This window comes from Sminthopsis crassicaudata, chromosome 4 (assembly GCF_048593235.1).
Source record: "Sminthopsis crassicaudata isolate SCR6 chromosome 4, ASM4859323v1, whole genome shotgun sequence".
NCBI lineage: Eukaryota > Metazoa > Chordata > Mammalia > Dasyuromorphia > Dasyuridae > Sminthopsis > Sminthopsis crassicaudata.
Genome location: NC_133620.1, coordinates 349,609,101 through 349,636,382, shown reverse-complemented (window position 1 = coordinate 349,636,382; position 27,282 = coordinate 349,609,101). Strand labels below are relative to the sequence as shown.

Sequence of the window (27,282 nt, the reverse complement as noted above, 5' to 3'; positions counted from 1 at the left end):
ATTGGGCCAATCTAAAAATAATATGCTCCAGCTAATCTTTGCCCAGTATACTGTGATTCTGGGGGTCACCATACTCACCCCACCCGCTCCAGGGGCATTGCGCTGTATTGAGACCGGGGCAGCTGGCTCCTTGTAGCCATAGGACTGTGATGGCTGCTGCTGCTGCTGCTGGTGTTGCTGAGACTGCTGGTAAACTAAGAGATACCACCAATTCAGGCCACAAAAACTGGTAGCCCTAACCTATATCTACCTACCGCACATACCCCATAATCTTACTCAAAGTACTCCATTCCTTATGCTGTCCTGTGGACTGGCTGAGGGCCTTCATTCCCCAACCTAGGGATTCCACTTGATTTCTCCCAAGTCATGTTCTTCTTCCTAATTCTAAATTCACCTCCTTCAGGAAATCTTTCCAGACTACTGTCCAAATGCCTTCTATTCCCAGGTAAGGAGAAGAGCCAAAATTCATTCACCTGGCCTTGTTTCATGTTTGGAAATCCCCCACAAAAGGGGTCAAAGGGTCTTTCATAGGATGGGGACAGTATTGATTTCCTTTAGATTTCTTTCCCTCACCGACCCAACATTGTTCCCTGCTTCTGGGATGTAGTTAGGACCAGAAAGGATGGAGAAGAAAGGCAGATTAGTTGCTTACAGTAACAGAGATAACCAGTATATCTCTGCTCAAAAGGACCCTGTGGGGATGAGGTCAGAAGGCAGGGAAGCTTTTAACAGCCACATGGTAGTTGGTACACGTCCATTACCATGCATTAAGAGGCTCACAGACTGACTCCCTAACTGGGATTTGTCTAATTTCTTCCAGAATTCTAATCAAGTCTCTCTGTACATTCATATTCACCACAGTCCCTTCTCCCTATCCATTCCTACCAGGGGCGCTGGCTGGGATATGATGTGGCAGCTGCTGCTGTTCTTGGGGTCGACGGTAGTTGCTACTGTCTTGGGAATTTCGGCGTTCAGGATCAGAGCATTCACCCCCGCTGGGACCCATCCGGCTTTTCTCAAACTCTTCATGATACTTTATCTGGGGAGAAAGGAAAATAAAGGATACACAGGTGGGTCAGAAAAAGGAGATCAACAGGTAAATCAGGGTTGGGGGCTGTACTTCCCTCATCTCCCTGACAGTTAAAAATAAGTGACAAGAGGGTTAGGGTATATATTAACACACTACCCCTGTCTCTTTTTTTCCTGAGAGCCCAGAAGGGATAGAGAGAAAAGAAGTAGAATCCCTAAACTCTTTTGCCTTAATCATATTCCAATAAGTTATGGAAAGGGTACCATCCTGGACCGAGGAAGTTAAAAGTCATCCATCCATACCTATTTATTTTATCTTCTGCCCTTCCTGGTAACAAAAAATACAGTCTAACATAAGTAACTTCTGTCTGACTTCCTCTGATCAAGAACACAACATTCTGCCTGTCGTCCCCCACCTCTCAGACAAGAGAGAAGAAATGTTTCATTATTGGTGTGTAAGTACCACAACTGTTATTACAGTAAGTTTGGCTTCCTTTCACTAAGTGTATGGTTCTCTTTATTGCAAGTGAATCTTTTCCCATTTCTAACTTCCTCATATTCATCATTCCCAGTTGCAAAAGCCCATCACATTCATAAAACAAAACCATTTCAGACACGCCCCCCCCCCCCCCCCCCCCCCCCCCCCCCCCCCCCCGCCAAAGCTTCCACTTTGCCTCTAAATCTTTCCTATCACAAAAAAGGATATGAATATTTGGGTAGGACTTCTCTTGTCTCGGACCCCCAGGAAATACATATTTATTTTATCCACAATGGACTGGCACTCTATCCCCAGGAGTAAACAAAAGATCTCCAGTAGCTTAAATCTAGCAGCAGAGACAAGGGCAATAGGAAACAAAATAAATACCCCAATTAAATATACATGTACAGAGTGACGAATGAAGGGCTGCTTCTCCCTGGAACAATATACATAAAGTTCAATTTCAGAGTATGTGGAATTCTGGTCCAGTTAAATCTAAAGGAGCTGAGCTCTTCCACAGCAGTACCTATCACTCCCCTAGGGTTTCAGGGATATTTAAAGAAGTTCAGGGTCAGCTGAGGGTAGATTTTGCTGCTGTCTTACTCTTGTCCAGCAGATGGCACTAGAAGATTAAGACAATAGGAAGGTGGACACAATGAACAGAGGAAAAAACACAATGGCCAGGCCCAGCTTTGGAGGAGGGAGAGGTGAGAAAAGATGGCATGGGGAAAAAAAAAAAAAGGCATCAATGAAATAGAGGTGCAGTGTGTAATATACAGTAGATGCTTCATAAATGTTTAATGATAGTTGCACAGAGGAACAGCAGGGTAATCATGCAATCAATGTGTAGAATTTGTTATAAAAACCCAAAATTTGTAAGTTTCCATAAAATTCTCTTTTTTTTGTTCTTCCTTGTTTATTGAAATTATGTTTTATTGTTTATGACTTTCATAATAAAAAGGACGAACTGGAACAAGAACAAGGGTAGCATTTTTAGAGAAATAGGGAGAACCTGCATTAGTGGAAATATAATAAGAAAAAAAAAGTCGGAGGTCCCGTAACTCTATCTCCAACATGGACATAAGCAGAACAGACAAGTCCTACTTATGTGGGAGACTTAGAGGTCATCTGATCCATCCCTCTACCTCTAGATCAAATTGCAACTCAACCATCCCAAGACACATAAAAATCTCATTTGAGTAAGGAAGGTGGAAATTGCTAGATTATTATTATTACTATTATTTTGGTAAATAGTCAAAAAAAGAAAAAAGAATGAAACTAAAAGGGTAGCCATCAACTGGGGAATAGCTGAATGAATGATAGTACATAAATGTAATGGAGATATCATTAACCTATAAGAAATGACAAAAAGGACTGTTAAACCTAGGAAGACTTGTATGAACTAATTCAGAAGGAAGTGAGCAAATCAGAACAATTTATACAATAACATCGATATAATTAACAACCACAAAAGACCTGAATGGAGCATAAACAACCACAATTCCAGAGGATTCATGAAGAAGTATGCTATCTGCATTCTGACTAGAGAGGTAATAAATTTATTCTAGAGACATTTGGAGGGGTGGGAGGGAGACATGGGGATACTGTAAGAATTTGTTTAGTTCAGCTGTATTTCTTGTAAGTTTTTTTCTGCATAGGAGGAAAGGAAGAGAAGAGGAATTTTACACTAAAAAAAAAAAAAAAAAAAAAAATTCAAAAAAAGATCACTTGACAGACCAAACTCCCTGGGGTTTAGCCAATCATCAACTAGGTAGCTTTGGTCAAGTCAGTCAGTTATGTTATAGTGCAGATTCCTTCAATAAATGGGTTGGATTAAATGACCTCTGAAGTCCCTTCCAACTCAACTTTTATGATTCTATGTTATTCTGTTACTTTTCAAAAGATAGCTAGGTGACACAGTGGATAAACTAAGGAGCTTGGAAGTCAGAAAGAGCTGACTTTAAATCCTGCCTCAGATGTTGACTAGCTGTGTGATCCTGGGCAAACTAGTTAACTGTCCCGTGCCTCAGTTTCCCCATTTGTAAAATGAGGCTGATAAATAACATCTACCTCCCAGGGTTAAGAGTCAAATGTAGCTTGGAGAGATCTGCATGAACTGATGCTGAGTGAAATGAGCAGAACCACAAGATCGCTGTACACTTCACTGCTGTATGAAGAGGTATTCTGATGGAAGTGGATATCTTCAACATACAGAAGATCCAACTCACTTCCAGCTGATCAATGATGGACAGAAATAACTACACCCAGAAAAGGAACACTGGGAAGTGAATGTAAATTGTTAGCACTACTGTCTATCTACCCAGGTTACTTATACCTTCGGAATCCAATACTTAACATGCAACAAGAAAATTGGATTTACACACATATATTGTATCTAGGTTATACTATAACACATGTAAAATGTATGGGATTGCCTGTCATCTAGGGGAGGGAGTAGAGGGAGGGAGGGAATAATGTGGAAAAATTAATACAAGAGATAATGTTATAAAAAAAATTACTCATGCATATATACTGTTCAAAAAAAAGTATAAGAGTCAAATGTAATAACACATAATGTACTTTACAAACCTTGAAGTGTATATATGTAAGTTTCTTAATCTGTAAAATGCAGGAAGAGTGAATCTATCCTAGTGAATAGATAATAAAAAATATTTAAATATGTTGAAAGGATTGCATACTGAACCTATATTAGATCGTTTGTTGTCTTAGGTAAGGTGAGGAGGGAGAAAAATTTGGAACACAATCTTACAAAAATGAAGGCTGAAAACTATCTTTACATTTATTTGGAAAAATAAAATACTATTGAGGGAAAAAAAAATACCTCCATTGGTTTGGTTTGGTTTGCTTAACTGCTTTTCCTTGTTATATAAGAGGGCTCAATAGAGGAGCAGAAAAGAGAGGGAAAGAAGGGTAATATGAACTCATTCTTCTCGCCACCCCTAAGCCCTTTTCTGTCTTCTGCACTTCTCCATTATGGTCCAGGACACCAACTCCCCCCTTTCTGGTCACCCAGGCTCACAACTTCAGCATCTCTTCCATACCTGTTCCTGTCCCTCCTCTTTCTCTCTCCCCCTTTTCCCCTTTCTCTCTCTTCCTCCCTTTTCCATCCCTCCCCATTCATCCCACAAAGCCAATCTCAATTCTCTCTCATCCATCCCACAATCCAATCCAACAGCTTTCTCAGCATCTCTTAAACACAGCTCCTCCTCAGACACAAACTTTCATCACCTCAAGCCTGGACTTTTCCCCCAGCCTGGTGCTTTCCCATGTCCCTTTTCCTCAGTGAACTCTAAAAGCTTCCTGTTACAGCAACAATCAAATATAAACTCCTTTCCTAAGCATTTAAAGCACTTAATAGCAGGTCCCTCCCTGTCTTCCGGGCTCTTTAAAAAACAGAACAAAACAAAACACATTAATCCCCTCCCTTACAGTCTGGCCTCCTAGCTGTCCCTATCACAATCACCTCCCATCTTCATGCTTCCTAACCTCAGCCCAGGCTCAACAGGGGGACCACCTCCTCAGAAAGTCCTTCCTAGTCCTGCCCTTCAACAGCTTCCTCCCATCTCTTCTGCATTATCTTGTAGGAACTGATTGTTTCTGCTCCATATCTCTAGCACTTAGTATGGGCCTGGACATAGCAAGAGTTGAAACCTATGGATTACCTGACTGGTCTAATTAAAATGCCCCAAACCAATAAGCCACTTAAGGAGGAGGAGACAATGGCTGCCACCACTGGATCTAGATTCTGGAGAACCAGGTTCTGGCTCTGGATGGGCAGCTCACTGGTTAGAGGTCTGGGGGGGATAATTTAGTGTACTGGGTAGGGAGAACTTATGGCTGCTTCCCATCTGCCAACCTCTCTTGTAGCTATTGGTTCTGCTCCCATGTGGCTTTAACTCCCTTCATGACCTCAAGATTCCACCCCATGCTAAAATTCAATTATTCTCTGGAGGAAGAGGTCCCACAATCCCCCATAGGAATCCAGGGGCCAAGGCCACAAGGAAGCCACCCCATTTTCTGTCAACATAGGCAGGTTGAATGGGTTTTATCAAAGGGAAATGAACAACCAGTCCATCCGCCAACTTCTGGTGCAATTGGTACAGGGGAAAGGGAATATATGAAGATTTAACCTTTTTTTTTTTTTTTTTTTAAATTAACTTGGATCAACTGAGTTTCAAGAACCTTAAGAGAATTTATTCTGGGTTTCTCCCTCTATCCTGAGAAGAGAGTTTTAAATGCTCATCAATATCTGAAAGTTCTCCCTTGTCATTAACTCACTCAGAAAATTCTCCCTCAACTGAGTGGATGCCCATCAGGTAAAGAATGGCTGATATTTATGGTATATGAATGTTATGGAATATTATTCTGTACAACCAATAGGATGATTTCACAAAGGCTTAGAGAGACCTAGATGAACTGATGTAAAGCGAAATAGCAAAACCAGGAGATACATGGCAAAAGCAAGATTATACGATGATCAATTCTGATGGACGTGGCTCTCTTCAACAATGAGAGGATTCAGGCCAGTTCCAACGGTCTTGTGATGAAGGGAGCCATCTGCACCCAGAGAGAGGCCTGTGGGAACTGAGTATATATAGATCACAACATAGCATTTTCACTCTTTTTGTTGTTTGCTTGCATTTTGTTTTCTTCCTCATTTTTTTCTTTTGATTTGATTTTTTGCATATATTGTATTTAGCATGTATTTCCACCACGTTTAACATATATTGGATTACTTGCCTTCTGGGGAGGAGCTGGGGGAAGATGAGGGAAAAATGGAACACAAGGTTTAGCAAGGGTTAATGTTGAAAAATTATCCATGCATATGTTTTGAAAATAAAAAGCTTTAATAATTTTTTTTTTTTTTTAAAAGCAAGTTCTCCTTCCCTGGTAAGAGAACTCGGGCAGGAGAATCCCAGGATCCTATCTGTGACTGTGTGCTGGTGTCAGTTTCCCCAGGATCCCTCCTCAGCTATAAATCTATTATCTAATACTGGGGAGGTGCCCAGAGCCAGGAATCCTGCCGGCAACATGGCCCAGGTGAAAGAGTAGTCCTGAGGGGGATTGCTGCCCCTGGCACCCAGGACCCAAACACTTATCAGAGGGGCAGCTTTGAGGGAAGTAGTAAGCCCTGCCCTGCTGAGCTGGGTCTGAGCTCTGGACCCCCAGTACAGTCTGAGCAGAGGACAGAGACATTCACACCTGGGGAGATAACTCACTAGCACTTTGCTGCCAGTTGCTAATTGTCTTCCCCAGGAGGTGCTGACATTAACCCGAAGAAGTGGAATGAGTTCTTTAGTCCTAGGAAGTTTTATGAGGTGATCATCAGGACAAACTCCAAATCCAGACCAGAGGCACATTCAGCACCTGGCCCATTATAACTCACATGATCTGCTTAATAACAAACAAAGATAAATCGGTGTCCTTCAGCCTTTCCTCCTTGGCAGTACATTGACAACACATTTTCACAATATTTCTTTTCTTTTTTTTTTTTTTTTTTGCTGAGGCAGTTGGAGTTAAGTGACTTACTGGGGGTCACACAGCTAGGATGTGTTAAGTGTGAGATTTGAACTCAGGTCCTCCTGATTTCAGAGCTAGCACTCTATCCACGGCCCCATATAGCTGCCCCTCCACAATATTTTTAAGATCAGAAAGCACTTCCCTCAAAACTGCTGTGCAAGTGTTTCTATCCCCATTTTACTGAGAAGAAACTGAGATGTAAGTGAATTAACTACAAGTAGTCACATGACTAGTGAGCTCCATCCAGACCTCCTAACCAGTGACTCAAGATCACAAATTTAGAGTTCCGAGAAGTCACTAAAGGGGCATAGTGGATAGAGTGCTGGAACTTTAGTCAGGAGGAACTGAGTTCAAATCCACCCTCAAACACTTATTTCTTCCTGGCTGTGTGCCCCCCCCCTTGAAAAAAAAAAATCTAAGTTCAATTCCCTCCTTTAACAAAGAAAAAACTGAGAAAAACTAAGACTGACTCACTCAGGACTCGCCAAGAGTCATACAGCTCGGATGTGTTTGACTCGGATCTTCCTGACTGGTGCTCTCTCTATTCCCTAATACGCCAGCTGACTCCAGGGAGTCCCAAGACAACTGTTGTTAATAGAGTACCTCTCACTTCAAATCCAACATTCTTCCCATGGCTCCTCGAAGCAGTAGATATATGAACCATTTTTTCAGGTTTTTTCCCCCCATTTTTTCATAACAGAACAAACCCTTAAGTTTGTTCTAAACAGAACAAACATAACAGAACAAAGATTTGTTTTTGTCTTTTGTCTCCCCTGGCACCTAGTGTAGTACTTACTACATAATGGGGAGTGGGGTGGGGGAGGAGGTCCAGACCTGAAATTTCATCAATGCAGAATACTTCCAGTGTGGAAATTCCCTCCACATTCCAAAGCCCAAGCAGATTCATATATGCTATTATATATATTATTATTATATTAATTATGTATTCTATTAACATAATATAATATATGCTATATATATATCTTGCTATAGTTGCTTTTCTGGGTAAATTGAGACTTTGTATCTTTCTCCATTAGGGCAGAGGACCAGAGGGTGATCAGCATTGATCAAGAGACTAGAAATAACAGCTTTCCTTTCATAAGAAAGGACAGCCCTATTTACATGAACTGATGCTGAGTGAAACAAGCAGAACCAGGAACACATTGTAACACAATAACAGTAAGAATGTGTGATGATCAACTATGAAAGACTCAGTTCTTCTCAGTAGTTCAGTGATCCAAGGCAATCCCAATAGACTGCTCTGATTTTTCTTTCCCAACATAATTCATAAAATAATATGTATTAAAAATAATTTTTTTTTTAAAGAGCCCTCCTACCTTCACAGACAATCCCCTGCTTCCCTGAGACAAGCCCACTTTGGAATGTGTAGCTTCCTTCAAAGATCAATTTGAACATCACCCCCTGATCCCTCCCTGCAGCTAGCTCCTCTTCATTCGCCCACCCATAAAAAAAACAACCTTGTAATTTACTTTGGATAAAATTATACTTGTACATGTTATTTTTCCCTGATTAATTAAAAAGTACCTTGTTGACTGATTAATCAACCAATTCACAAGTACTTATTAAGGACCTCCTATATACTGGGTTTTGGAATACAAATTCAATGAATGAAATAAACCTTACTCACAAGAGCTTACATTCTAAAAAGCAAGTCCCTCAATAACATATCTGAGTATACAAAGAAAAAATAAAGTATCAGTAAAGTGTTATTGTTCAGTCCTATCCAACTCTTTGTGACCCCCATTTAGGATTTTTTTGGTAAACATATTGGAGTGTTCTGCCAGTTCCTTCTGTAGCTCATTTTACAGATGAGAAAATCGAGGCAAACAGGATTATCTGATTTATCCAGGATCACACAGCTGGGATGTGAATCAGGAAAATGAGTCTCTAGGCCTAGTGCTCTATCCTCTACATATCCCAGCTGCCCCAGTAAGGAAAAGCCAGTTTGAGAGGGAAGGGAGGGTACTTGCAGTTGAGAGGAGACCAGGGAAAGCATAATCTAGAAGTGGTTCCTGTGCTATGTTTCTTTTTATTTTAAATGTTATTTTATTTTTCCAAATACTTGCAAAGATACTTATCAACATTCATCTCTGTAAAACTTTGTAAATTTTTCTCCCTCCCTCCTCCTCCCCTCCCCAAGACAGCAAGCAATCCAACATAGGTTAAATATGTGCAATTCTTCTAAACCTATTTCCATATTTGACATGCTGCACAAGAAAAAAAGAAATCCAAAAGGGTAAAAACTACCAAAAAAAAAAAAAAAAAAAAAAAAAAAAAGAAAGAAAAAAGGGGGTAGCTAGGTGGCACAATGGATAGAGCACCAACCCTGAAGTTAGAAGGACCTGAGTTCAAATCTGACCTCAGACACTTAACACTAACTAGCTATGTGACCCTGGACAAGTCACTTAACCCCAATTGCCTCAGGAAAAAAAAAAAATAAATAAATAAATAAAATAAACAAATAAACAACATCCAAAAAGAGAAAATACTATGCTTCGTTCCATTCAATCTCCATAGATCTCTCTTTGGATGTGGGATGGCATTTTCCATCACAAGTCTATTGGAAATGCCTTGAATCAACTCATTGTTGAAGAGAGCCACGTCCATCAGAATTGATCATCATATAATCTTTTTGCCATGTACAGTGATGTCCTGGTTCTGCTTATTTCACTTAACATCCATTCATATAAGTCTCTCCAGGCCTCTCTCAAATCACCTTATTTATCATTTCTTATAGAATAATATTCCATTACATTAATTTACCATAACTTATTGAACTATAGATGGATGTCCACTCAATTTCTAGTTCCTTGCTGCTACAAAAAGGTTGTGCTATGTTTCAAAAGAACAGGGGGATGTTATAGTGGGGCGTTAAGGAGGGAGTGCATTTGAGGCATCAGGGACAGTCAGTGCAAATGTATGTCAATGGGAGATGGGGAGATGAAATATATAAGGTGCCTGAGGGAAGGAACTGATTTTTTTTTTTTTTGGGGGGGGTCACTGAGTCTCATTTCACAGTATACAAGCTCTTAAGAAAAATCTGATTAAAAAAAAAGAAAAAGAAAAAGAAAAGTTTGATTGAATCTTTATTTTTGTTTGTTTTTGGAATTTGGGGGGATATTTTTTTTTTGTTTGATTGAATCTTAACCCTTTACTAAACCACAAACTCCTTGAGGACAGAAACTACTGTTCTTCCTGCCAAGACCAGCCAAGGAGGGCACTCAAGCCAGACATCTCTTCATTTCAGTTACAGTCCTCTGGGTTTCTCCAGCCTGCCCTAAGCAGGGTACCTTCCCTCTCTAGCCCCTCCTGCTTTTCAGTCTCCTTCAGTGTAATCTTTTCTCATTAGTTAGTAAGCTTCTTCAGAGCTGGGGCTACCTGCCATTCTGCATCGTAGTCCCAACACTTAGCCTAGTACTTGGGATAGCTAGGTGATAGAATGGATAGAGCGCGCCAGGCTTGGAGTCAGGAAGACCAGAGTTGAAATCTGGCCTCAGATATTCATTAACCATGTAAGCCTGGGCAAGTTGCCCTCAGTTTCCTCATCTGTAAAATGAACCGCAGAAGGAAATGGCAAGCCAGTCCAGTAACTTTGCCAAGAAAATCCAAAATGGGTTTGAAATGAAAAGTTAGACATGGCTGAACCTGAGCAACAAAGGTATATTTTTAATTTAATTTAAGTTTACTAAGTTAATTTACTAAGTGATATTACATCTCCCCTCACATTTAGCCCAGTTTTCTGTACAAAGTAAGCATGGTTCATAGGATCACTGATCATGAGGATACTGAGACTCAGAAGAGGAAAGGTCTCATCATGGTCTTCACCTAAGTGTATCTTCAGCTAATCCCAAAAAAACATATTTAGATGATCCACGCCAACTTTTTCCCCAGTGTGGCTCCCAAAAGTACTGTGGAGGAAGGTGGGCAGACTGGAAAGTCTGATCCTCTTCCTTACCCAAGAGAGATCCAGACAAGCAGAAAATAGAGAAATAGTAAAAGATAATGAACAAAGAGACTCCCAGATAACCAGCTCAGGTATACTAGGCTGAATAATAAGGGGACCACTAGCTTTTCTCTACTTACCTCCCTAAGCAATCAGCTGCCTATATATCCTTGCACTCACTGTCTATAGTATAGACTACCCCCCTGCCCTTCAGAGTTCCAACTGACCATCAGTGGACAAGTGACCGTTGTAATTCATTCATCATCGGTGGCTAAGCGCTCCTTAAACCCAGTAAGGGGACAAAACAAAGAGAAGGAAGGTGGAGAGGGATGCTGTGACAGAGCAAATTAAGAGCTGTAGAATGACCACAATGGAGAAGAAAAGTCAGAATTCATTCAATGCAAAGACCAATCTCGACCCCAGGGAAGTGAGAATGAATAAAGCATACTGATCTCCTCTGGATGGAGAGAGGGTGAACTACAGATGGGGAAGCAATATGAAATAAAAACATTGATAAAACAAATTTGTTTGTAGTTAGCCTGGCACTTGGTATATACTCAATAGATGCTTTTATCTTAGTCTAAAAAAGTCCGAGAGAACTATGGATATGGAAAATTGCACAGCCTGTCAGTATGTTGGTAGATTTTTACTTAACTGGGTTTTTCCTCCTTCCTTTTTTAATATTTGTTTCAAGAAAAGGCTAGCTGCCCAAGAGGAAGATGTGTTCAGAGAAGTAGGTGATGCAATAAAAAAAGACATTTTTAAAGGATTTTTTAAAAAGGGGAACAAGGGTGAGGAGGGCCTGGTTTTGCTCCTTCCCCCTTATGTGACCCACTGGACTGGTTAGAAATGTTAAAAAGCATTGGCTTTTGATTTTGATTTTTAAATCAGTAGGAGGAAGGGACGTTATGAGGGGGGGAAATCCCCTCCCCTTTCCGCAGGAGCACTTGATTCTGTACTTGGAAATTTGAGAGAGAAGCCTGTTAAATTTAGGGATGGAGGCAAGCAAGGGAGAGCCTCCAGCCCTGCTTGTGGGGATGTGCTCAGCCATTGCTACAAGCCGCCCCATGCAGGTCTGTTTCTCTTTCTATCTATCTACCAGCAGCCTGCAGAGGAAGGAAAGGGTTAACGTCTAGCCAGCTGGGACTTAAAAATTAATAGCTAGGCTAGAGTTAATGAAGCTGCAGCCAATCGGATAACAACTGGATCTCTATGTCTAAATAACAGTTATTGACCACAGTGAGGGCTAAGGAACACTAGCAGAGAAGGGGGTAGGAGAGGGGCTGTGCAGTGACAAAGCCTGGGATGGAATACTGAGGGCCACTTGGTCCCCCAGGTGGGCAGCAACCCAGGAACAGGAGGAATAAGGGACCAGGAAGATGATGCTACGGTCTCTTTCTTCTCCTGGACCGAGAGACCGAGATTCAAAGCAAAAAGGGATCTTGGAGATCCCTGCACAAGGGGCAGGAGGTTCATGTCTAGGATGACTGAGTAATGCTTTGCTGCACCTTCTGAATGATGAGGGTGACCACAGACCAGTAAGAAGCCAGACTCACTTTGGCCAGCCTCAGGGGCAATGGTCCTCCTGCTCTGGATCAAGCTAGGGGTGGAGGGGCAGTTGTAGATACACTATTGACCAGAAGCACTTGGGAATTTTCTATCTCAGTCAAAACAGAGCATCTGAGGGACCATTTTTGCCAAACACTATTCTTTTCTCCATTGCTTCAGTAATAGGATAGAATGGATGGGGGAAGAAGGGATGAGGAGGAGATGAATGGAATTGATACTTTGCCCTCTTCTCCTCAGATCTCTGTGACAAAAGGGCCTCTCTCACCTCCACTCACCTTTCCCCAGAGCTGGCCACCTATCTGACCTTCCGCTTTCCAGCCTGGGGGATAGGGAGACCTATGGTGTTTCTTTTCCAAGGAAGAAAAGAGATCTGATCCCAGGGAAGAGTCTGGGATAGAAGTAAGGGGGGAAGCAGGTAGTATGAGGGCAGACCAGATGGATACAGGGCCCTCACCTCAAGGATGAGCCCACCTCCACAGGTAGGGCAGGAGGAGCAAGAAATGCCCAATTACCTTCTCCTGTCTCTCTCCTTCACCTCCACTGCCTATACTGAATGGGTTTGCTCACAGCTTGTGAGAGGGGTATAGAGAACAAAATAATCTCACTGAACAGAACTAGTATATTAAGAGACTGATAAAGAGACAGGGAGATGTTTGGGCAATGAGAGGATCACTCCCTGTTCAAGGCTGTTCAAAACACAAGATGGGCAACCTGTAAGTGCAACCACCTGGTCACTTCCAGCCCCCACTGACCCCTGCTGGGTGAGTTGGATCTCACCATCAGGCTTCCTCCCCAAAGGGCCCAGGAGCCGGCCATCCCCATGCAGAAGAACTGCAGACAGGAAGGGTCTGACTGACTCCATGCATGGCAATGGTCCATCAGTCCATGGAAATGGCTCATTTCATATGTGAGCACAGCTGACAGGTGTGTGTATATCTGTGGGGAACATGGAGGAGGAGAAGGGAAGAAGGAAAAGAGGGAAGAGGGGGGTCTGAAGCCCATTTCAGCCCGGGGAGATGATGTGTATAAAATGCTTTGAATTCATAGTGATCAGAGGGAAGAACTAGAAAGCATCTCAGAAACTACTGAGTCTAGCCCCCTCCTAATTGGGAAGACAAAATATTAGCACTATTACCTTCCCAGCCCATCTCAAAGATCTGTTCTTTGGAAAGTGCTAAAGCTTCCAGAAAAGTGAAAATGACAAAAATGCATTCCATGACAGAACCAAAAAAAAATAATAAGTATTCCAAAGCTACAAAGAGCTTAAACCTGCATTAAGATTTTTAATACATTTAATACAGCTTATAGGTCAAACATACACATACAGAGAGGGTATGTATACATGTGAGATTATAGATAGATAGAAAGATAGATATAGATATAGGGAGAGGGGGAGAGAGAGACAGAACATGTTATATGCATGTATCTCCTCCCTCCTAGTGCCTAAGATTCCTCTAAGTATCTCATATATATATATATATATGTATGATGCATGTGTGTATGTGTATACTGTGTAGACAGAAAATGTATGTATACACACACATATATAAAGATATCTATGTATCTTATATAACAATAAAAATAATTTCAATGTAAGTGCTCTGGGAAGAGGACTAGCACAATGGATAGTATGCCAGGCCTATAGTCATAAAGCACGTTACCACCTTCTGAACAGAGAAAGCAATGGACTCAAGATATAGAATAAAACATATATTTAATACACAGCCAATGTGGGAATTTGTTTTATTCGACGATACATATCTATTGCAAGACTTTTGATTTTAATTTTTCTTTTTCCCACTGGAGGAGAGGAAGGGGGTAGGAGAGAAAAATAAATGTACTTTAATGTATTTTTACTTTTGAAAATGAAATTATTGGGGCAGCTAGGGGGCGCAGTGGATAGAGCACCAGCCTTGAATTCAGGAGGACCCGAGTTCAAATTTAGTCTCAGACACTTAACACTTCCTAGCTGTGTGACCCTGGGCAAGTCACTTAACCCCAGCCTCAGGAAAAAAAAAAAAAAGAAAATGCTAGCCTTTTTTGTAGTGTCAAAGAACTGGATATTGAATATATGTCCATAAGCTGGGGGAATGGCTGAATAACTTATGATATGTGATGATCAACTGTGATGGACTTTCTACCTTTTTTCAACAATGAGGCAATTCAAGAAAATTCCAATAGACTTGCGATGGAAAATGCCATCATATCCAGAGAAAGAACTGTGGAGACTGAATCTAGATCAAAGCACAGCATTTTCACCTATTTTGTGTTTGTCTGATTTTTTTTCTCATGGGTTTTCCCCTTTTGGTCTGATTTTTCTTGACTATGAGAAATATGGAAATATGTTTAAAAGAATTGCACATATTTAACCTATTATTGTTTGCTTTCTTGAGGAGGGGAGAGGTGTAGAAGGGAGGGAGAAAAATCTCAGAACACAAAGTCTTTACAGAAATGAATGTTGAAAAATATCTTTACATGTATTTGGAAAAATAAAATACTACTGAGAAGGAAAAAAAAAAAAAAGTTAAAAGACCAAACCTAAGATACAATGTAGAATTAACTAACCACAAGGTTTTGCTATTGAAACAAATTATCCATTTTAGTTAAAATGTTCTGCCTTCATTTAAAGGCATTTCTATGCATGACTAAAAGATAATTATGTTTGAATTTCTATATGTTAATGGACAAATCTAGGATTCTCAAGAATTTACCAGAACAGAAGGTTGAAGAAGAATTGTAACTGGAAAGCTGGAAGAGGTGGGCTGCTATCTTAGGGTGCTTTCTACTGACATAGGTATATAGTGCAGTAGACACAGAGTACAGAATATAGGTCATGGGAGTCAGAAAGAAGTGAATTCAAACCCTGCCCCAAATATTTAGTAGCTATGTCTGAATAATTCACAATCTCTCTAAGCCTCAGTTTTCTCATCTGTAAATGAGGGTGGGGGTTGGAATCTATGGCCTTTAGGGTCCCTTACATTTCTAAATCTAGAGTCCTATAACCTATGGCCAAAATGCCTCTTTAATCAACATACTGCCCTTTACATAGGAGGGCACTGGACTTGGAATTAATTAGACCTGGGTTGGATCCCACCTCACTTACTAGTTTCGTGACCCATATTACTTGTCTTCTTTGTAGCTCAGTTTCTTCCACTATAAAATGAAGACAGAACTCCATGTTTTCCCAGGTTCCTTCCAGCTCTCAACCTTTAATCCTATAACTAAAGGAATGAACCAATAGAATTTGTATACCCAACTAACTTTACTAATTTGGAGCTCTCAGAGGTTCCTTTTAAGACTACTTTCAGAACTTAGCCTTCTGAATGGTAAATCCCAAATTTTTCAGGATATATCTGTTCAAGAAAATACACAGAAAAGATCAGATGCTAATCCTGGCTTTGTCATGGTACCAGTTTCATGACACAGAACAAGTTAATTGACATCAGTTTTCTCTACTTGAAAATGAAAGGACTGCTGGCTGTCTTCAAATATTTGGAAGAATGCTATTCAGAAGAGGAATTATTGTCAGACTGAGAGGACCAAGTGTAGTGGAACTAGAAGCTCTCATAAGAGGAAATAGCAGAAAATAAGATTTAGGCATGATGTCCTAAGAGAAAATACCTTTTAGAGCTTTCCCAAGTTAGGATAGCTTATCTTGGGAGTGCAGATTACCTTTCTGGATGGCCACAGGTCATGGATGTTCCTCCATAAAGGGACTTTCCAGAATGGTTTGGATCTTGCTCATACCAGTCCAAGCCATCCTGGAAAGTCCCTCCCTTTGGAAAGTCTATGACTAAGTGATTTTTTGATGTCCAGATTTTGTGATTTTTTTTTCTTTCACTTAAAAAAAAAAAGTCATTGGAAAATAAAATCAGGTGGAAAAGGTGGGTGAATCAAGGTAGTAAAACAATTTTAATCTTAAAAAAAAAAAAAAAAAAAAAAGATATGATAAAGGAATAAAACAGATCTTTGTGTGGCACTTTGCTAAAAAAGCTCTCCAAATCAGTGGTGGATCTTCATTTGGTTTAATAGGTTTTATTAAAAAACCTCGCTTCCTAATGTCCTTAAAATCCAGCAACATATCATTTAGCAGGTCTGCTTAATATCAGCATCTCTCAGAGAAAGGAAACAACAAAAGAATTTTAATACTACTTAACTGGTCCAGTTAATGATCAACACCTCTTCAAAAAGAATTAATCAGTAAATGGCAATAGGAGTTGCAACTGATTATTATCTCTCCAGGTGTGAATGTCTCTGCTATAGTTAGCTTTGATACCTAGACTCCCAGGCTCTAGCTCTCAGGTAGGTTTCCTTAAACATTAATACCTCTATTATTTAGGAAGGGAGTAAGACAACTATATGGAGAAAAGAGCCAAGAGGAAGTGGGTCAGAAGACCATAGAGAATACTATAACCATTATATTTTACAAATGGGGAAACTGAGGCCCAGAGAAGTTAATAGATTTGCCCAAGATTATACATGTTACAAATAGCAGGAGGATTCAAACACAGGCATTAAATCAATAATTCAATGGCCTTCTGGTTTTTCTTCCCCCGGGACTACAGAAAGCTTCAGGAATTTAGATCCAACCTAACAGCTCAATATAGTAGCAATATCAAAAAGTCAACAGTACATAAGCATAGGCCAAATAATGAAAAGTTTTCTTGATAAAAAGAATATTATCTGAAAGGAGAAAGAGATATATTGGGAAATAGGAGTAATATAAAAACAAAAAGTAATACTTAAAAAAAGAGAAATCTACAGGAAAGCCTTTTGTGGCAATCCTAAACTTTCTGGGCAACTCATGACATCTACCTTCCCCTTCTCCCCTTTCCCCATGCTAAAAAAGATATATAACTTGAAAATCAACATAACCTTAGCCATTTAGGATCTAGAAGTAGGTTAAAAGACTAATTTATTGTGTAATGCAGAAATATACCATGACATGGTGAGAAAAGTCAACTTTAGAATCAGGAAGTCCTGTCTCTTATAAAAGCAGGAAAAATCTCCAGTATGCCATATATAATGAAAATTATAGGTCCAGTTCTTATCCCTAAGGCTAGGCCTAAGTCACAGAGCCACAGAGGAATGTGTGGATTGTGTGGGTGTGGTGAAGGATATTAGGGTGACTGGATGGTGAGCCCTCAGGGTAACACAGCAGAGGGAAAGGATTTAAGCACCTCCATGAGCTAATCACCTTCTTACCTAATAATGACACACCAATGCTTTGCTAGGTGGAAAGACTAATGGGTACTGGTCCAATTCTGTTTCTGTCCTTGGTGACTCTAAGAAAACAAGGAAATTCTCTGGGCTTCCGTCTCCCTCCAAACGGAGGCAATAATTGTAGAATGAGGCTTTCTTCTCAGAACCAGTCATTCACTCTCCATGACCCCCAGGTACAGGGGGAAAATGCAAGTACATAGAGTCATGAAATATAGAATTGAGGCAGCTCGGTGGCAAAGTGTACAGAACACAGAGCCTGGAGACAAGAACATTTGTGTTCAAAACTGACCTCAATGTTTTACCAGCTGTGTGACCTCTTAACTCCTGCCTCAGTTTCCTTATACGTAAAATGGGGGATAACAGCACCTACTGTTCAGGGAAATTATTGTGAGGATAAATGAGATGTAAAAAATTTATTTAGCACAATGCCTAGCACATATATGCCTACATGTAAATGAGACAAAAAATAGTCTGTCTTCAAGGAACTTGGGGTGGATAACAAGCAAACAAATAGGAGAAAATGTAGAAATAAGTGTAGAGAACTTTTTCCCTAGATGTTTGGCTGAGAAGGAAGAAAGATATAGGATGAAATGCTACATAAATGTTTTCTGTTATCAATAGCCATCACAGAAGTGTCGATGCTGGCAGAATACCCATTCACACGCTCTGTCCTCCCACTGAGGTCCCAAAGATCCTTTTACACTCCTCTCCAGCTCCCCATTCTCTGCCTTCCCTCCCTCTCTCTCTCTTTCTCTCCCCCTCGAGCCCTCCCCCACCCCATCTCTCTCTCTCTCTTGTGCTGTGTCAGGCAGGAAACCCCAAACCTATTTCCTTTACTAATGAGAATGGTCAACATGAAACCACAGTCCAACCTGTAGCCCAGAGAAGGTACCCAACCACTCCACTGCATGCTCAGAGGTACCCAGGGCGAGAGCGAGAGAGAGATGATGGCACCCCCTTTCTTTCAGTACTGATCCTGTTCCCTCTCTCTAAAAAGAAGGACTTGGGGAAGGTGATTTTGTCTTTGTGGGGCTGGTGGGATCTGGGGGAGGGGTAGTAGGGTGTCAGGAGGTATTGAGGTAAGGATGTGTTGGCCAGGTTCTTTACACAGGAAGGAAATAAGAACCCAGTGTGAGGGAGGAAATGATGGCCTCCCTAGTTCCTGCTTCCTTAGCAAACTGGAGACCGACAGACAGAGACAGACAAGGAGATTTGCCTCCTTCACCCCCATCCCCAAATGCAAAATGAACCTATTTATCATGATGACCATCCCCGTCTCCTAATCCAACGTTGGAAAAATAAAATACCAGATATCAAAACTCCCTGGTTCTTGAGAAAGAAGGGAAAGTTTCAGTGTGAAGGACCCCCCACATATACACACACAGCTCCTCTCTCTGTTGCCAGGGAGTGATCAGGGAGTCAAGGAAGTAAGAGGTCTCAGGAAGCACCGATCCCTTAGCTTCTCCCCATGTGCCAGGCAATGAGAAATGGGTGGGAAGGAGGGAGGCTGGGGCAAACCTACATTACTGATTTGGTCTTGAGTCTTCTTAATCCTCTGAAGCTCAGGTGTGTCGGCCACCACGCTGAAGCCCTTGCCCTTGTTCTTTTCAAATTCTTCCTTGTAACGCACCTAGAGGAGAGATTAAAGAAAATGAGCTCCAAGGGGGAACTACTGGGGAGGAATGGAAGGGACCCCAAAGAGGGGCCCTTAGAGGTTGAGGGAAGAGGGCAACGATCAAAAGACATAATCTCAAACACCTGGGCTGATGCCAAGGTACGAAAGTGATGTCTGAAAGGTACCTACAAATCTTCTTATTAAGTGACCAACACAACACCAAAGGTTGGGCCAATAGATAGGAAGCAGCCAGAACCACAGCTTCTGACTGTACTGCCAACACCTTAGGGCTTACTTTCAGAAAGGGTTATTAGAATGGGAAAAAAAGAAGCAAGAGACCAAGCAGAAAACAGACCAAGATTTGAGAATTCCCTGGGAATATACAGAAGTAGGGCTAGATTGAGTTTAAAGTGGAGGCAGCTTTGTGATAGTGTTATTTACACTTGGAATTGGAAGGAGCTGAATTTGAATCCTGCCTCAGTCACTTATTAAGCTCTGTCTGCCTCATTTTCCCCATATGTAAAGCAGAATGATAAACAGCATGTACCTGTCAGGGATAGTATGAAGATCAAATATGATAATATTTGCAAAGTACTATGTAAATACTTTTTAAAAACTATGTAATTTATATATATGGCCATATGTGTAATCTACATAAATCTCACCAGAAGAATAGTGAGATTTTATCTTTTATTAGGAATCTGTCTTTGACTTGGATTCTGTGCTGGTAATCATCACAATAATGGGTAAACCTCTTTGATAGACAATTTTTTCCTAATTTTATTTTTCACTTGATAGTAATTATTAATATCATTAAAATAATAACTTTCTTTTAAAAAATACTCAGTTTCTTATTTTATTACCATTATTATTATTCATTTTTATCATCAGGTAATTTTATTTTTATCATCATCATCATTAGGTAATTTTATTATTACTTCATCATCATCATCATCATCATCATCATCATCATCATCACCACTAGGGAAAGAGAAAAACAAAGTTAGGGACTCTGAAAAAGGTTCTTCCTCCTTTCTCCCACATGGACTGGGAATCAGTAGGGTCCACGTCCCTTGGCCTTCAGCCTCCCTCTAAGCAGCTGTTCCTTTCCTGTTAGTTCCTCTCCTCCCACCTCCAGCCCATATTTCCTCCATGGGGGGGATGGCCCAGTCCCTGAAAGGCAGGTCAGCCCAGGACATGGACCACATGACCAAGCCTCCTGAGAGTTTCTGGGATGAGATCCGGATGGTTCCCAGGCACAGGGAGAGAGGCCAGAGTCAGGCTGAGCAGATGATTCCGGTCCTCTCAAACCCCCCACCCCTCACCACCTGTCGCTGGCCCCCAATCCCCAGTACTCTGAAGGCTTCCAAAGTCTGGGTTCATGGCCTTGTGAAAATGCCATCGCTACAACATACACACAGAATGCTTTCCTCAGGACATCCCATGAAGCAGCGAGCCCGAGGGCTGGATCTCTGACTCGGCCTTACTAATGTTTGCTGAAAGAGCCAGGAAACAAGGCCTTCAAAGCATCCCTGGTCACCAGAACTCAGGCCTAATTCCAGACTCGTCCTCCTCTATCTTTACTGAGAAGCCATTCTCAGCTGTGTAAAAATGTCAATCCTCTGCTCACACGGAGGGTACCAGGACTCTTCCCAGTAGACAGGGGAATCCCTCTAGCTTCTGGGGCAGGACTCTGGGGCCAGGTCACGGGATCTTGGGATCAGCTTGAGAGTAAGAGGCAGGGTGTCATGATGGAGCAGAGAGGAAGCCTCCAGAGCCCCAAAAACCCAAATCCAAGTCTTCCCTCCGACATCGGCTAGCTTTGTGAATGTGACCAGACCAGCTGGAGAACGGATGCTGTTTCTGCACTAAAGTTGGGGGGCTAAGCCCACAAGTCTGAGCTACAGGATATTTGGGGCTCAGCAGAAACTAACCAATGTTAGCTCCAGGAGTGTGGCCTGGCTGCAGAATATTTAAAGGGGAGGGGAAGGCAAAGGGAGGAAGAAGGGGGGAAGGACTGTGGGCTCTTGGGCTCTAGCAAGAGCTGCTAGAGATCAGACACTGCTTACAGAGCTAAGCTAATATGGCAGGGTTCTGCTGTGCTGCTACATTCAAAAGGTGACAGATTTAGGACATGAAGGGACCTGAAAGCTCATCATCTCAGGCTGACCTCACTTTACAGAGTTAAAAATGGAGATCTAGAGACTCCAGTTGACTTACCTAACCTTCAAAAAAGAGCCATCTCTCAAGGAGGATGTCTCTTGCTACCCTAAATTCAAGTGAAGGCAGTATGAATGCCAACTTGAGTCAAAGGCTCCAGGTACAAAGCCTACCTCTCTGACTTTGAACATATTGCTTAATTTCCATAGGTCTGTTTCCTTATTTGTAAAAAAAATAAATTAAAAATAAAAGGGAGGTGGTGGTGGTGGTAACTGAAGGCTAACTGGTTTTTCAGGTCCTTTCTAGCTCTAGAGATCTGATGATTCCAGAAGCCCATCTCCCTCCAAGCAAAGCTTTGATCCCATTTCCTACCTGCTCAATAAACCTTAACCACCTTAAGCAATGGGTAAAAATGGAAACTCTGGGGATGGGCAATGTACTGGATATAGAGTCAAAGGGACTTGGGTAGAAATCTTTCTTACCCTCCATTTTCCTCCATGTGGCCCAAGGATACCTCTCTGTCTCACAGTTTCTTTACTCATTGAATTAGGATTGAGTTAAGTGATCTCTGAAATCCTTTCTAACTCTCCATCTATGATCCTAGGACGACCATTCTTCATTCAAGAGTGAGTGAGTGTGTGTGTGTGTGTGTGTGTGTGTGTGTGTGTGTGTGTGTGTATTATTTTGGAGCAATCAGGATTAGTGACTGCTAAATGTTTGAGGCTGGATTTGAACTCAAACCCTCCTGAGTTCAGAGCTGCATTTGTCCATCTCCTCATCACTCTTACCATCTCCTACCAAGTCCATTTGGTTTAGTACTAGTCTCTTTGGGGGCAGGACTGCTGCCCCAATTAACCTGGAGCTTAGGGACAACTCCTTGATGGATTCTTCTCCCAACTCCCATTCATCTGGGTTGAATCTTTCTGCCCTTATAAGGATTATGGACCTTTATACAGGGTAATGTCCACTATGGTGACATCAGCTAATTCTTAGCCTTCCTCCCCACCCCTAATCCCAACACAGCTGTGCAAAGGGGTGATTCACTTTTATGCTTGGAACAGTAGGCCAGGAAGGGTCAGGAAAAGGGCAGAAAACAGGGCTCTGGGCAAAGCCATTGCAGACAATCTTCATCCCAGTACCTGGGAAGGGACAATCACTAAAAGCCAACATTTAGATAAAAACTACATATGTTACTTTATGTGATCCTCACCAGTTTGTTAGATAGATGCTATTATTATCCCTGTTTTAGAAATAAGGAAACCAATGAGCCTTAACCCAAGTGACCCGAGTCACAGTGCTAGAGTCTTTCTAAGTGCAGCTCTGCTATACCACCTAGCTAAATAAAGACCGAGCTTCCTCTGTCTGCACCTTTGCAGTGCTCTCAGACCTATCCATGGGTCTAAAGGTGTCAGACAGAGCTTCTCCTCCTCAAGGAAGAGAGAAAGACCACACCCACCTCAGACCTGTAATCTATACCCTCCCCCACAGACCTGGTCTCCAAGGACAAGGAAGTGGACATTTGAATCCACCACAAGGAGCTAGGGATTGGGGTGTGGTTATTTGCCTATCTAAAAAAGGAAAATTCTCACTCAGACATACTCTAAACTTTCCCTATTTTAGAGTCTTAAGAGCAAAATGGAAGGGGGTACAACATTGTAAAGCATAGTCAGGAAAATAATGAACACAATGAGTTCAAGATTAAAATGGAAAGACCTACAAGACAATCAAAAATAAATGTTGTGAAATTTAAGAACATGCATGGCTTCCAAGAAGAGAAATGAAGATACACCCTCATCCCATTCTTTTGCAAGGTTGGAGGTCTGTGGATATGCAACATTATACATTATTTTAGGGTTGCTTCTTTTTAATGTATTGGTCAATTTTGCTGATTTTTTCTTTAAAAATTTTTCTATTGGATGGTTCTCTGGGAGCAAGAGAAGGGATACTAGGAGATATCTGGATGGTACAAAAATATAAAAGATATCAAATTTGATTTAAAAAGGGAAGGAAGAGAAAGAAGGGGGAAGAGAGGGAAAAAGGAGGGGAGGAAGAAAGGGGAGGGAGAGAGGAAGGAAGGGAAGGAAGAAGGGAAGGAGGGAGATTGAATATAATTTCAATATATGTTCCTTTTTTTTCTCTTGTGATTTTTCATTTTTGTTCTGATTTTTCTCTCCCGATTCATAAAGAAATGTGTATTTAAAAAATTAATAGGGGCAGCTAGGTAACAGTGGACAGAGCACCAGCCCTGAAGTCAGGAGGACCGAAGTTCAAATCTGGCCACTTAACACTTCCTGGCTGTGTGACCCTGGGCAAGTCACTTAACCCCAACTGCCTCAGCAAAAAAATAAAAAAATAAAAATAATGTACATGTTTGACCAGAAAAAAAATGAAAATAATAAAGGAAAAGGAAAGGAAAGGGAAAGCAGATGGGGAAGGGGGGTAGAAAGGGAAAAAGAAAGGGAAAGAAAGGGGAAGGGGAAGGGAGAAAAGAAGAAAGATAAGGAATGAGATAGGATTAAGAGAAAGGTAACTTAGACTCCATCCTTCAGTCCATCCCTGCCTGGGCAGCGCAGGGTGTGATTAATGAGAGGAGGGAGAAGGGTTACCCCTCCCTTGCCAAGGCTCAGGGTGGGATCCCTAAGATGCTTATTTCTAGATGGACACCCAGGCAGAGGAGGTAAGCCAACCCTGTGGTTGCCAGCCCAAGTGGGGGTAGCATGAGGTGTCCCAGACACCAAAGGTACTACTTTGAGGGAACCAGTTTAGACACAGGAAAAACAAACCAACCAAAATAGATTGGTTGATTTCCAAAATAGAACAGGTTGGGTTTCCAAAGTGATGGAGACACAGAGTCAAGAAATAGAGACAGATCCAGAAAAAGGAAGCACTTGCTTCTTCCTCCTCTTAGCAGCAGAGGACATGATGGGAGAAGGCTGAGGACCTCCTTTATTATGCTCTAGCCTTAGTACAGCTGTCTCCAGTTCTTAGGCACCTCAGGAAGCACACGCTATGTAAGTCTACCTCTCCAGTATCATCCTCACCAGCCCAAGTCAGGCAGCCTGAGCTGGGGACAGTCAGACCCATTTCTCTCTTGTTAACTGATCACTAAATATAGTTGTTGCCAGAGAGATGTCCCAACTTAAGAACAGACTTGACAAAGAGTTTGAGAGACTAGCCTCCAGAATAAAACAACAGCAAAGTCAGAGAAGCTGGGTTCAAATGCTCCCTCTGATGTGTGCCCATGAATTATTTGACCTTCCTAGGGAGGGGGGAGGAAAAGAAAGAAGGTAGGAAAAAAGGAAGGGAAGGAGAGAAAGGGAAAAGGAAGGAAGGAAGATAAGGAGGGAGAGAGAAAAAGAGGGAAGGAAGTAAGAGACAGAGAGAAGAATGGAGGAAGAAAGGAAAGAAAGCAAGGAGGGAAGGAAAGAGGGAGGGAGGAAAGGAGACTGACATTCCATGACTGGCTATCAGACCACTTACCACACCTTTCAAGAAAAAATATGAAATTATCTAGTTTCTTTATAAGATCTGGTTTTATCCACACCCTTCACCAAGTGCATATATTCTCTAATTACTGGCTATCACCTATACTTGGTTCCCCCAGTGTCCAGTATGAACCTTTTCCCTCATATCTCATACTTTCTGTCTCTCTTTATCTGACCCTGTCTCTTTCTCAGGTATTTGATGCTGTGGGGAGAAAAGAGCTACAGCTGCCTCCTTTGTGACTCAGACAAAAGAAAAGGGAATTAAGATCTCTATCATGAGGTCTAGAATTTCTCTCCCCTTGAAAGGGTGCGTATAAATGTGTGTGTATCATGTATGTATGTCTGCATGTGTGTGTTCTGCTTTTCTGACTGGGTCTGTCTGGGAGGGTCTTGTTAGTATCTCAGTCGGGAGACCTTTCCCAGAGTGCCCACCTCACCAGCCTAAGACCCTGACCCTGACCCTGACAAGAGAATCTACAGTTGTAAATCAGTCCCATAAAAGTTTCCTATTTGTCTCAAGGGTGAGAATGTGTTAGGAGCTGGGAGAAGAAGGGGCACTTAAAGCTGGGACTTTGGCCAAAATTCACATATCCTTTCAGCTGTTTGGGGGATTTAGCTGAGGGGGCAGATGTTACAGGACAGCTCTGAGAAAACCCAGCATCCTGCCTCTCCAAGCTGACATTTGGTGAAATCTTATCCCAGTCATTGAGGCCAGCTGGTCTCCAATTTTACCCAAAATGGGGGGCCTGGCAGGAATCCTTACCAAAGTGGGCACTGCTGGGTCCCCATCCCCACCCCAAGTCTGCCAAAGACTCCTTGTTTGGCCTGAGCCACCCTGCTGACATGCCCCCCAGCAGCAGCCTGGCGCCACCCCTCTTGTACCAACGTGCCTGGCAAGCTCACCCACTGCCCAATAATTGCAGCTTCTCCCCTACAGCAGAGGCGGGGGTCCCTGAAGAGACAGATGTGAACTGCGGCCATGTGTAAAAATGAACTTCCTTTCTTCCCTCCTCCAGAATTTAGAAATACACACAATGTTCTAATGTGGGAGACTAAGAAAGGGTCAATGTCAAGCATAAAAACAAATTCTTCTATCGGGAACTTAGGAAAACTGAACCTCAAAGAAAGAAGCATTTTCTATAAGGTCACTCTAAAGCAAAAAACTTGAACTCAGGTACCTTAAATCAGTAAAAAGGTTTTGATTTTTGGGGTTGTTTCCACATTGCTAGTGTCTAGCATGAAACAAATTACTAAATGTTAATTAATAAATATTTATCGAATTTAACTAACTCCCAGCTTCTTAATAGCCCTGTCCTGCAGAAGTTTCTCACAGCCCAGCTTTTAAGATGCTCCTCATCCTATATGAGCTCTCTGCTTCAGAGTATTTTGAAAAGACCATTACTCAAAATACCCAGAGGTTGCCTCTATAAAATGAAAGGGACTCTGTCTTGTCTAAGGTCTCCCTAGCTCTGGAGCTATGATCCCCTTGCTTTCCTCACCTATGTGCTTGGCAAAAGTCTATTTGTTTTATTATCAGCCTGGGCCAAAGAGAATGAGGAAGGAAAATTTTCTAGAGGGAGGAGGTGAACCCATATCATGCATTCCAAAGTCAGGTATATATATATATATTTAATTACTAATGTTTATTGTTGAGCATTTCTTCCGACCCATTCATGGATGCCAGTAGCCCAGAGGTAATTGGATCACAAATGATCAGCTAGTTATAAGTCTCCCTTCCTCTTTTTGATCAAGTTCTCTGGATGAGGTCAGAGAATTTGGGAGCCACCTCAAAAAAAAAAGGCCTCATGGAGAAGGCAGCCCCTCAGGAAGTCGACCAGACTTCTCCCTGACTAGGAACAAAGACTAGAAGTTATCTGTGGTACAAAAGAAGGAATAATAGAATTAGACAGGAAACTTCAGACCAAGTTCCAGCTCGTTCACTAAGTTGACATGTGCCAAGGCCTTTTCCCCAGGTCTCAGTTTCTTCCAATATAAAAAAGAAAATAAGGGGGATGAATTAAAGCAAGGGAGGTCCTGTTCCAGCTCTGACATTCCATGACTGCCAGACCATTTCCTACTCTCTGAAGAGAAAACATTGAGTTATGTCTGGCTTTCTCCAATTTAGGCCTGGTTTTTTACTCTTCCTGCCTTAAATCTGTGTAGGGGATAGCTATTGACCACTACCAAGGCCAGCTTCCGGCAAGTTTTCCCCCTATCC

General features: G+C 41.7%; 1 protein-coding gene across 1 annotated transcript in view; it reads right to left on the bottom strand.

Annotated features, from left to right (window-relative positions):
• The window catches only part of LASP1 (LIM and SH3 protein 1), a 57,534-nt gene that overhangs the window by 5,289 nt on the left and 24,963 nt on the right, over positions 1-27,282 (bottom strand). Inside the window, exons 4-6 of the mRNA XM_074261350.1 lie at positions 19,327-19,434; positions 886-1,039; positions 79-194 (exon numbers count right to left, since the gene is read on the bottom strand). Coding sequence (XP_074117451.1) covers positions 79-194; positions 886-1,039; positions 19,327-19,434 — 378 coding nt within the window. The remainder of the gene's footprint in view (positions 1-78; positions 195-885; positions 1,040-19,326; positions 19,435-27,282) is intronic.